The sequence below is a fragment of the Vidua chalybeata genome, chromosome 6 (assembly GCF_026979565.1).
Source record: "Vidua chalybeata isolate OUT-0048 chromosome 6, bVidCha1 merged haplotype, whole genome shotgun sequence".
Taxonomy (NCBI): domain Eukaryota; kingdom Metazoa; phylum Chordata; class Aves; order Passeriformes; family Viduidae; genus Vidua; species Vidua chalybeata.
The window spans coordinates 15523051-15535824 of NC_071535.1; the positions used below are offsets into that span (position 1 = coordinate 15523051).

At 38.1% G+C, this 12774-nt stretch overlaps 1 protein-coding gene across 1 annotated transcript in view; it reads left to right on the forward strand.

The window, feature by feature from the left end:
• BTBD7 (BTB domain containing 7) overlaps window positions 1–12774 on the forward strand; it is a 51688-nt gene that overhangs the window by 17526 nt on the left and 21388 nt on the right. Inside the window, 3 exon segments of the mRNA XM_053945405.1 lie at window positions 1324–1509; window positions 6505–6530; window positions 6532–7585. Of these exon segments, the coding sequence (XP_053801380.1) occupies window positions 1428–1509; window positions 6505–6530; window positions 6532–7585 (1162 nt within the window). The 5' untranslated portion in view covers window positions 1324–1427.

Consider the following 12774-nt stretch of genomic DNA (forward strand, 5'->3'; position numbering starts at 1 on the left):
AGTTGAGATGACCTGGCTGGCGGGCTAGGGAGGACAGGCATGGGAGCTCCCTTGGCTCATTTACAAGCCTCTAGGTTGATTCAAGTTGGCTTGAAAGCTGCTGTGGTGGTTTTATGGTGTGTCTCCTGCCCTAGCAGAATTCCACTAGTGCTCAGCAGGCTGCAGCTGTGTGAGGCCACCCTGGGATGTGCACAGCCAGAGCACCAATTCTGCCTGATAGCCACGTCTGTAAAGCCAGGTTTTCAAACCCTTCCCTACTCTTCCTCCTCATGTACCCGGCCCTCAAATCCTGCAGCACTTGTTCCCCTCACCTCTGTGCCTACAGCAATTTGCAGCCTTTTTCTTCCTGGCCTGTCTCTCACTTTCTGCTCCCCAGGATCTGCACTTTGAAACATGTGCTTGCATGTCACTTTCTTGGCCAATTTAACATGCCAGAGACTACCAGGAAAGGAAAAAAATTCAGAAGCATATAGCAAATCTATATGTGTTCACAATATTCAAGGGAATCTAAAAAATTCTTAGCATAGACTTTACCTTTCTATTATTCTTTATTTTCATGTTTGTGTTTTGGAAGGGGGCACAAGTGTTCAGTTGACAGCGGTTCTTCAAGTGGTAACTTTCATTTTTCAGTATTAATATTTTAACACTGCCAATATTGGAATAAATGAGAATATCTTTGTTGTATGTTAGCAATGAGTCCTTGTTCAATTCACCTCAGAACTGATTTCTAAGATGTTTTGAAGTGCTAAAAAAAAATTTAATGAATCCTTAATTGCCTTATTTTTACTATTTTAAATGTATTTCTAGGTCTTCTCAATTTTAAATTTGAAAAGCAGTACTGAATGAGAACTGTGTAAATGTAATGAATAAAAATGCAGCTGAAATAAGTCATGATGGTATAATCGCCAACAGGACTGGCTTATTTAGCTTTCTCAATCAGTATAATTCAGTTTGGGATTTTTTTACCATGTGCGAATAGGTATAAACATGTATGAAAAGTCTTTCTTGGTATAGTCAAAGGAGAATATCTAGTCTAGACCACCAAGTTCTCCTTGAAAACTTCTTAGCTAAAAGTTTGATAGCCATCCTGTTCCATGTTGCAGTTTATCATATGATTTGTGAATGGTTTGGAAAATTACAGGTTATTGTGGGGAAAAAAAGTATTTCTGATCTTGGTTTAATCATTCAAATAAAAGGGTATCTTGAAAGTGTTTGAGGTTTTATGAAAATACTGTGTGCTGGAAGCTGAGTTTATTTTATCTAAGTCATGTAACATTTAGTGACAAATAATGAAGTTACTTTATTGGTGTTTTTGTTCTTCAGAAATGGAGGAACAGAACGCTGGACCTGGGATTGAAGATTTATAAAGGATTATGGGATTATACATTGAAGAGCCAGCAGGCGGAATGCCTGAGTGACTGAAGAAAATGGGTGCTAATGCATCTAACTACCCTCACTCGTGTTCCCCAAGGGTAGGGGGAAATTCACAGGCACAACAGACATTCATAGGTAACTCTTTTCAGTTATCTTGTCACTTACATAAATGACTTGGTGGATTGTGTATGCGCTGGATTTGATTTGCTTGCAGAAATGTTATGGAGAGCTGCTATTTTCTAGGTCACCAGTTTGAATCCATTCAAGCTCAATCGTGCATGAAATTCGGTACTGTCCATCTGTTTGGCCTGTGTATGCAATGAGTTGATCTGCCTTTTGCCAGTAAGCAGTTGCCAGATTATTTAAATAAGTGGAGTTTTTTATAATTAAACCATGCATGCTAGTTTTCCTGGTTCAAGAGCTGTTGCTTTCTGTTAATACTCATACTGTTTTCTATTCTTCCTCAGAATTTCTGTCAAACTGTGTCAGAGTGTGTAAAGCCCTTGATCATCAGTATTCATTGTAATATTGACATTGTGTCCAAGAGAATTACCTCCTTATTGCTAGAAGGGATATCTCTGGTAATAAACCTGTAAAAGTAACAAACAGGCTTCTCTTCCTTTTCCTGTTTCTGTTCTGTCCTAATGGTGTTATTTACAAGTCAGGACCTTGCTTAGCTGGAGACATGTGTTGAAGTGCCCTTAAGAAAGTATTTTCTCATCCTAGTTAGAACTAGGGCAGGCATTACCTTTATTTGTTTTTCAGTCTAGTACAAAGAGACCTCAGTGTAGATCTAAGTACTGTCACACTATAAATAATAAACAACTATGTTATGAATCTGAAAGAAGGCAGTCTCTGAGAAGATAAATATTCCTTAAAAAAAAGCCAACCCTGACAGGCTGAAGAATGATCTTAGTGGTAAATAACATCAATAGTTTATAAATGCTTTTCTCCTTTATGCTTCAGCTTGCAACACTGCATAAGTAGTTATTGATATTCAGTGTTACTTCTCTTTTTAATCACCGTTGAAAGCAGAGTGATATCCTTAGCAGAGGAAAAATTGACTCACTTTGTAAATTTTCTCTTTTTTTCTCAGCTTTCATGGCATTCCTAGCTCTGAGGTCTCGTTTGAGGACAGACCACAAACTGTTACATTTAAGGATGTGTGTGCTGTCACAGCATGTCAAGGAAGAACTTTTAGTCCTAACATCATGGATATTCATGTTGTAAAGTTCCCCTTGAGGGTTTATGTATTTTCAGTGTATCATAAAAGATTTGCTACTAAAAGATTTGCTCCAGTCTGAATATATGCTTTCTAAAATGTGGCTAAAATGCTTTTCTTACATGTCTTGGTGTTTTTTAATCTGCCCCTGTATTTAGTGAAGAGAAACCCTTAGAGGCCTTGAAACAGGCAGATTTGCAGGCTGAAACACTTTTTGAGCAGATTTGAAGAGATTTCCAAAGGCTACATTAAATTCCCATGAAACTTTCTACATGATATGTGGAAGGTTTAGTTGATGCTCTTCATTATTAAACTCAAAATAGAAACCCATTATGTAGTATGTCACAAGAAATTTACTGACCCCACTTACCTGTGGGAAATTGTGGCTGGGACTCTTTTTGAGGAAAGCCTAAAAGCATGTGCTTGTCTCATCTTAGGGAAGGCAGATGAGCATTCTGGGTAAAATTCTTGCTGAAAATATCCTGATATTATGGGGTTCCATGAGTGTGCTACCTACATCACATGAGTGCATCTCTTCTTCTCACTTCGTGGCATTTGGCTCTTTCTCATTTTGATTTTTGTTTACATGATTGGTTTTTGTAGCTGTCTCAGTAGAAAATAGGGGTATCCTAAAATTGATAGCTGAGAATTTCATCACTTGCCAGAATAATAATGTTTTGATGTTATATCAGCTTTTACATGTTTGGGGTTTAGGTGTTGTGGGGTTTTATTTGTTTGGTGGGGGCATGTGTTTGTTTGTGGGGTTTTTTTTTATGTAGAAGGCATTAGATCTATTTACTGCCCTAAAGCAGAACTGGGGATACAGTTATAATAGCTGTATAATATGTATTAGTTGCCTTATTCCTGGAAACTGGATTTAGGCCTGTGGGTTTGTTTTGGACATGCTACTTTACCATTAAAGCACTGCACCATGTTTCATGCTAAATGTAGGATGAATGCTGAAGTTTGAGAACTGATATGGCAAAGCACAGTTTCATAGTGTGAGCTCCTATTGTTAGTTGACTTCATCCTAGTTTGCTTATAGTTTGTGAAGAGGAGATAAATCAGTAAAAATAGTGTAGTGCACTTACTGGAAAATAATACTTTAGTTTTTTAGCAAAAGCTTAATTAGTCATCTTCTTGCTGTTTTGTCTGCAGCATTCAGGAGGAGGATTTCACACAATTTCCTAGGGTGGTACATCTGTTCAAGATGTTTGCTTTTCTAAATAGAGCTCTATAATTAGATATTAAAATGTGTGGGCATGCAAAAGACTAAACAGATCCCATTTTTCATTGTCAAGTTCCCAAGCAGCTCCCCCTGGCAGTCATCTGTTTCTGTAAATATTTGTCTGTCCCAAGCTGGTTATGGTCTAGGGGCATGAAGTAGCAATTGCTTTTGAAGAGCATTTGATAGATTGGTACCTTTCAGTATAGTGCCGAGGAATAATTTATTTTTTTTCCTACTTTTAATGCTGCTACCTTATGAAGAAATACAGGCAGCCCAAAAACATTCTCTTCCAGGTTCTTTGTTTGAGGGATATGGAGCCACCAGGTGTTGTGAACCCAGAGAGGCTATGATGGTGCATCTCTGTTTCTTACAAAAAGCAGTTGTGTGGTGGTGCTTTTGTAGCATTTATCTGTTTGTAAGAATTAATAGCACTGTTTGCAGTACATCCAAAGTTAAATCTTATAAGTAGCTCAGAGTACACAAAGATTTGAGTGGTGTTTTAGTATTTTGTGGTGATTCATGTGCAAGTAATACCTCACAGCAGCCTTTAGGGAAGAAGGAAATTGAGACTTGTGGTGTCCTAGTTTTTCTTTAGTGGAATGTTAGAGAATGTTCTGCACTCAGATATGCCATTAGAATTCAACGTACTTCAAATAGAAATGAGCTGGCATGTTCTCTGGAAAGAGAATCTGTCATTATAGAGTGACCAAAGTGTAGTTATACTTTTATTGTGAAATGTACCTCTTTAAATGAAGGGGAAATTCTACACTTGTCTCTATCAGCAGGAGGCTGAATATCTACTTTTCCATTGTCATCTCTAGTATTGCATGTGGAAGGAATTTTTATGGTGGATTTTGCAGCACAACCTCTCTGTTGAAGTTGTCTTGAGTTACTCCTGTTATTTTCATTTAAATTTATATTCTTTTCACTTCTTGAAATTTCAATATGATTAATAACATGTTGCCTGATCAAGCAAATTTTAAATTTGGATAAAATAGTTAGATGTCTTTCTTCAATTAAAGAAAAGTTCCTTCTCCAAGTTTTTACTAATAGAAGAATCATAAAACCACTGCATTGTATGATTTGTGGGAGTTTTAATTTGTGGGAGCTTGACATAAAAGCCACTGTGTAAGTTTATTTAGTTATTGAGGCTTAAACAGTAAAAAAATTTACAGAACTGTTAGATTGCTACAGCTGCCTTAGTCTCAGATACAGCTTTGAATTACTCTTGTGTCTTTCAAAGTTCGAGAAATACTTGAAATTACATGGTAACTAATCCATGAACTAAACAAAACGCCCTGCGTTTTGTCAGACTGGCCCATAACATCGCTGTCAAAACAGCATCACAGTGAATCTGCCTGTTGCAGGTGGAGCTGTGAGACTGCAGTGATAGAACATGTTGGAAAAGGCCCCAAAAGCTCTGGTTCTAGGATGGGCTTTGGAAGGTTAAAAAAAAGGTAACAAGTAGTGAAACTTCAGAAGTGTACTCATAGAAACATGAACTATTCATGACAGAAAACAAATACTATTTCAGATGAACCTGTGATTGTTACTGATCTGTGTAGCATTTGCAAATGTTTTCTCATTCTTCTTTGGTCCAGAAGTGGGAGTTTGGTTTGTGTACTTCCTTTTTTCTTGTCATGTAAAAGGTTCTTCACCATCTGGCTTAGAGTGAAAGTCCTGTAAATAAACTTAAATTACAAAATAACCCTTAAACAGAAGCATGACTCTCACATTAAAGATATTTTTTTAACTCCTTTTTTTTTCTAAAACACTACTTTGGTTTTCCATTACTTGTTGAAATGCAGATTCTAATTCCTTTTTTCCTCACTGAATTGCTATAAGTATTAGTTCCTAATATAATTTCCCTATAAATTATTTTTGAGAAGAAAACTAATTATATGTGCACTTTAATTATATAATGCTCTGTTCAAAGGAAGTCTTTAATAATACAGTAAAGCTTCCATTCTCCATATTCTTTTTGATGGTGTGTATGCACAAATGAGTATTTGTAGTTCTGCAGAAAGGAGTCTATTTTATGTGTTTGACTTTGGCATTAATTGATTATCGCATGACAGGATTTTTACTTTTCTTGCTAAATTATCTCTGAAAATAATCCCTGAGTGTTTTGGTACTGTATTCTCTTTTTTTCTTGTGACTGCAACTATCTGATACCAGGTATGCCTCTATTGTTTTAGTGAGGCTTAATGCTAGAACAGAATTTGAAAACACTTTGAAGGGGGGGATTGCTGGTATTTCACTAAGATATTAGGTTTAGAAAAAGTTAATACAATTACACTTTTAATGTCACAACTGCAATATTCTCTTCCTGCTTAGATAAGTGTGCCATATGCTATAGAGCCACATCAGTTGGCACTGCTTGGTTCTTAAAATTGAATATATTTTTTAAAAAACCCAACCAAACAAAAAAAAAATTAGAAAAAACAAACCAAAACACCCTGAAACCCAGCAAACTATGAACTTTGTAGATGCAAATAAAAGGCTTTGTTCTTAATGGCCAGAAAAGGCTTCAGTCAGGTTTTCAGTTGTTAAATTATCTGATGTGAGGAGAAGGAAGAACTGTATAACTTGCAGAATCATTGATGGAGTATTTAGGTGTTACGGACCTTCCTTTTAAGTTTAAAGAATAAATATGTTCAATTTTCCTTTTTGCCTTTAGGGACATCATCCTACTCTCATCAAGGTTTTTGGCTGCGAATCAAAGCTGTATAGCCTTGACCATGGCCATGAAAAACCTCAAGACAAGAAAAAGAAAACCTCTGGCCTTGCCACCCTCAAAAAGAAGTTCATTAAGCGTCGGAAATCGAGCCGATCTGCTGACCATGCCAAGCAGATGCGTGAGCTCCTCTCAGGCTGGGATGTCAGAGACGTTAATGCATTAGTAGAAGAATACGAAGGAACATCAGCCTTAAAGGAACTTTATCTACAAGCTAATTTGGCAAGACCAGAAGCCAGGACGCTACAAAAAGACATGGCTGAACTTTATCAATACAAATATTGTACTGATGTAGACTTAATATTTCAAGAAACTTGTTTTCCTGTGCATCGTGCGATATTGGCAGCAAGATGTCCATTTTTTAAGACGCTGCTTTCTTCCTCACCAGAGTATGGGGCAGAAATAATAATGGATATTAACACAGCTGGCATAGATATGCCTATGTTTTCTGCTTTGTTACACTACCTTTATACGGGCGAGTTTGGAATGGAGGATTCGAGATTCCAAAATGTTGATATTCTTGTGCAGCTTAGTGAAGAATTTGGAACACCAAATTCCTTGGATGTTGACATGCGCGCACTGTTTGATTATATGTGCTACTACGATGTGGTTCTTAGCTTTTCATCCAACTCTGACTTGGTTGAAACTTTTGGTGGAAGTCAGAACTGTCTAGATGAAGAGCTCAGGGCTCACAAAGCTATTATTTCATCACGATCGCCCTTTTTCCGTCACTTGCTGCAGAGAAGGATACGAACTGGTGAAGAAATCACAGACCGAACTCTGCGGACTCCAACTAGAATTATATTGGATGAATCTATCATACCAAAAAAATATGCTAAAGTCATTTTGAACTGTATGTATACAGATGTGGTAGACCTCTCTGTTTTGCACTCCAGTCCTTCGGTGGGCAGTTTAAGTGAAGTTCAAGCTCTTGTAGCAGGAAAACTAAACATGACTAGGGCTGAAGAAGCCATGGAGCTTTATCACATAGCACTGTTCTTGGAGTTTAACATGCTTGCACAAGGTATGTAATACTGTCCTCGCTGTAGAATATATGACCTTATTAGAACAAGTTTTAGCAATTTTGCAATGTAGGGATGCTTATTGTCAGCTGTCAGTGGCTGACAGTTCCTTTAGAAATGGAATTTGTTTTCCATCTGTAGGTTGTCCATAATGCATCTATTTTCTAGGGACAGAAGCAATGCCATGCAAAAGATTTGGTTGTATGGTGCATCATTGTTGAAGCATGTTAATTTTATCAAGTATGTGTAACTGGTTTTGATATTTCTAATGCTTATCTCCTTTCTGTAATCCATTTTCTGGATGTAAGCTACTGAAAGATCCTTGCTGAGAGGAGGAAATATTTAGACTTGTTAGGAAGTGTCCGTATATGTTAACAGGGTGGTAAACTTGACTGACTATTTCTGTAGTTTATGTCAAAGACACCAACCCTGCAATCTTGCTGTTGGAAGGACAACTTAAACAGCTTAATTGCAGTAGTCTTAGGTCTTTAATGTCTGCCCATCTATGAACAAAACTGAAGGCAGGGTCAGTCACTATTCTCAGACGTAAAGTTTAGAAAGTTTACTACTTCCGTTATTCTTGAAGATCATTCAAATCTTGATTACATACAACCTCCTGGCCTGAATTACTGCAATCTCAGGTGAGGTGTCCAAGCACTGATCAGTTTGCTAATGGTGCTTCTTGTGGTGGCAGGAGCTTTGCCCTCAGTTTTGTCTGTTGGTGTTTGAGCTATTTAGTGGCCATATGACCTATAATGAAGTATGGGAATTGCTTCAGGCCTTGCTGATGGGGAATAAGAATTTTACTTTTGAGCTGAGAAAGGGAAAATGGAACTCACTGGTATATCAGCAACATAATGTGTTTAAATTAGTTTAATTTTTTGAACAAATGTAACTTTTTACAGGAGGTCTGTACATCCATAACTTCTAGCTGTCAAATTAAGTTTGACAAGATTGAAGCCTTATATTGTAAGCTATAAAGTAGTTCTCAGTAAAATAGGACACTTGATAAAGAGTGGACAGGAAAGGATAGTGTAAGCACTGCAGGAAGAGGTCATATTTTTAATGAGTTCTCCTAATAGTTACATGAAACTGAGAGTGATAAGGACATGAGAAAATAATAGAGCTACTGTAGCTCATGTGGAGTTTGGCATTAGGAAACTAATTTTCAGATTGTGCTGAAATAATTGTACTGCAGTAAAACTGGCACAGATCAAAGGGGATGTGCTTTCTGAGGCAGCATGCATGCTGCAGGATGCAATTGGGCTGTTCTTCGGCTCAGAATTGTCCAGTCACAGGGCAGCCCAGGTTAGAAGGGGTCTCAAAAGATCATAGGATGCAACATATCCAAGTGAGAAAGTGAGCCTAGGTGAGATTGTCCAGCATTCTGTCCAATCACTTCTTGAAAACCACGAGTGATGGGGATTATACTGTGTCCCTGGGGGATTGTCCTGGTGAAGTGATTGTTCTCATTGCAAAAACATTTTCTGTTGAGATGTTTTCCAATGCAGTTTTTACCTGTTGCCCCTTTGTGTGGCTTCTTGAGAGAAGAGAACCTCTGTCCTTTTTATAGCTGCCCTACAGTAGCTCAAGGTCTGGGAATACTGTGACAAGGTCCCCTGAGCCTTCTGTTCTTGAAGGGGAAGAGACATAACTTCCTCCCATCTTTCCTCGTAGGCCAAGTTCTCCAGTACTTTGCTCAACATCATGGCCCTCCTTCAGATCCTCTTTTCTCTATCTACATCTTTTTTATTTTTGTTGTTTCCTTCTCAGTACACCTAAAAACTTAATGTCTCAGAAGGGGCAAGAAATTTTACTGTAGCTGAACTATGGTATTAAGTTAATTTCTCTATGATATGCACAAGCTAATAGTACTTGAGAACAACTCTGTAGATCAGCTGAAAACCAGAAAGGAAAATGAGTTGAAATTAAAGAGGTGATGGAATTTCTCAATTTTGGTGTGTGCACATATATACAAGTGCTAAAAGGATTTAACGTGGTCATGGAATACTAATGAGAGAATTAAATAGCGAATAAAACCCTCAGTGAGACACTGAATAATTATGCACTGTTTCATAAATGAACAGGGTGCAATTCTTTTCTTCAGATTGGAAACTTAAACTGCAACAACTGTGATCTGGAGGTGCTCTGATGAAGCAGTGTCAGTTACAGCAAAGCAGAAAAGCAATGACAGATAGAGAACTTTCAAGAGAAACTGAAGTAAACTTACAGATAGGAAAATAGCTTTTATTTTCTATGTTAGTAAATACTGAAAAATGAGGTGACATTTTATTTGTTGTAGAGTTTGTTTCTGCTCACTTTAAGTTGAGTTCATTTGGATCAGCATGTCGTTAACTGGCACTCTTCAGTAAGGCACTACAGAGCATTGCTGCTCTGGAATGTATATTCCATGAGTCAGTGGTAACAAGATCTCTACTTTTTCCTGGAAGTTTTCCCCCAGTACTACCTCTAGGAGAGTAATACGAAAGGCAGCAGCAGGAGCTGCACTGGGCTTGCACCTCGGCAGCACACTCAAGTGGCTGGAGCCCACGAATGCAGCAGTGCAGGCTTGGTCTTGGTGGCCCTCTGGATGAACTGGAGCTGTAGTGTTTTGGGGGTGGTCATAGGGAGGATGTAGAGGGATGTAGTGGCATTCAGATGTTTTCTTCTTTCCATAGTAAATCCCTTTCTGACCACAAAAGTAGTGAGATTGAGGGGTGGGGCTGTTGTTACACACAGGGGAGAAATGCAGTAAAATCAGCAAGTATTGAAATCTATTAAATTATCAAATACTAGGAAATGTAGGTTTGGCACTCCTTCAGATATTGAAATTCTAGATGTTAACTTCACCTAATTAGGATTTTACAAATTGGTGCTGCATTCCCTAGCTACAGGAGAAAGTAGTAAGCACTCTGTAGATCTGTATATGCCAGTGGAATCAGAATCTAATAGTTTCATACTTAATTTGCTGAGTTCATGTTTAGGTCATTGGTACTGTGCAGACATAGAAGAACTGTTCTGGTATAATCTTATAATCAAAATTAAAAGGAAGCTTATTTGGTCAGGGAAAACCATATGCCTGCATGTGACTGAGATCACTTAAAGATGTGCTTTAGTCATGACCACTGTTCTTGTTTCTTGTTAATTGTAGCATCTTGTCCTCACTTCTATGATACCTAACATGAGGTAGGTGGGAGATCTTAATGTAAGTAGTGTCCATCCTGTTCCCTGATTTCACAGCTAGCAGACTTCTATGCTGGAAGCTGTCACTCAAACATCTGACTTCTAGATGTTACACAGAGTGATGGGGCAGAGACAGCATTGTGTAGGTGTTGGAGGCCACTGAGCAGGCAGTTCTCCTGACACCTCTTAGCGTGCATCTCTGGCAGTGTTTTTCCACTCTGTGGTGCGCAGGTGTCCAGTTCTCCCCAAGTACTGACTGATCCCATCAGCTGGCTTTTGCAGTAGCTGATGTCTTAAGTTTCTTCTCTAGATTTCCACACCCTCGGCTGAAGTTTTTTGTTTCAGTTCACTCCTGCTGGCCAGTTGCGAACTTGCAAAGGCTTGTCTCCCTGGTTTCGTGGAAAATATTTTGGGCTTATTATGTTAAGTCTGGATTCTCTTTCCAGTTAATTTTTCTCACTTCCACTCAGTTTTGCCTGGGTGTTTGTAACTGAGTGTCAAGTGAAATTGATGTATTTTAAACCTTCTGATCAGCTGTTTTTATTTTCAACAGATTTTAGTTTGATTTGTCTTCAGGGACCTTTCTAAGTATCCAGATGTTGTAATTTTTCTTCTGTTTCAGCAGATGATTCAGCTTTGACTATTTCCATGGAAATTTTCCCATTCCTAACACAGTGATTCCTAACACACTCCTTTTTCTTACTATTGTGATTTAATAGATAGTTTCCCTATGGTGAATACAGTGATGAGTAGGTGCAATGAGTCTTTACTGTCCAAGTAAAGCAGGACAACCTTTATCTAGAATTTCCTCTGCCTTCATCTAGCTGAGGATTGTCACTTGCCTTTCAAGAGAAACTGAAATGGATCTTTCAATGAACTAATTTGAGTAAATAAACTAATCAGAAAGCATATCTGGTCAATAGAGCTGATCATACTGAAAGCTATTTGTACCTAATAGGACTGACACTGCTCTTAGGAGTGCTCTGGTAGTTTTTACTATCAAAAGTGAAGCTCTTCAGGGCTTTCATAGAGGCTGTGAGCATTAGAGCCCTCTCCAGGAGGTTGGTGCACATCTCTTAGTGGAATGTTTCTGTGCTCTGCCTGCCTGTTTCTGCCCTCTGTTGCAGTTTTTCTGTCTTCATGCTACCTTGCTGCTGTCTGTCAACTGCACTGGTACAATTATTTTAACACATTGATTCACAAAGATTGGGTTTAATACCACTTATCCCTTGTTCTTCTGTAGTACAGTTACTAAAATGAGATCAGTTCCCTAGTCCTGTTCATCACACATTGTTAAAGTACTCCCCACTTCCAGTCTTACTGTAGTGCCCTGCTGTTGCAGGGAAGTTTGATTTCAGACATATTAGTTTTATTAGGTAGCTATATTACATATGTGAATCCTCTAGTGCATCTTGGCCCCATTACCCCCTGTCAAGAGCAGTCCCACTGAGGTGGTGGTATAGAATGTTTTGCTGTCATAGGCTTTTGAATACTGGGACCTTATGAAATAGTTTTGTATGAGAACCTTTTCTGTCACCTGATTCAAAGAAGTTTTCTAAATTAAGACAGAGCAAAAAACCCTCAATTTCCTACTTTTTGCTTTCCTTTGCTTTTAGTTTTGGTGTTGAGTTTACTCTTGACAAGTGTAAGAACTTAGAAACTTTATTTTAAGTGCTGCTGTATTCAGTAGCACAGTGTTTGATCTAGAAGCAGATGTTGCCTGACATCAAAAGTACTCTTGGTCTTAGGAGGGCTGAAATACTGAAGTGCCAGGGATCCTATGGTAGCAGTATTAAATACACATTCAAAAAAATTCAAAAATTATAATTCCTGTGATTGCGAGCATGGTCTCTCCTAATGTGACAAACTTAAAAAGCATTGAATAGCTTCTAGATTCCAGTTCAGTGTTAAGATGAATTCTTGCTACTTTTTTTTTTTCATTGGCTCTACTGGTGTGCACAAGTTTAGGTGGAAAGTCTTCACTACAGAATGATTTAAATCAAGCTAA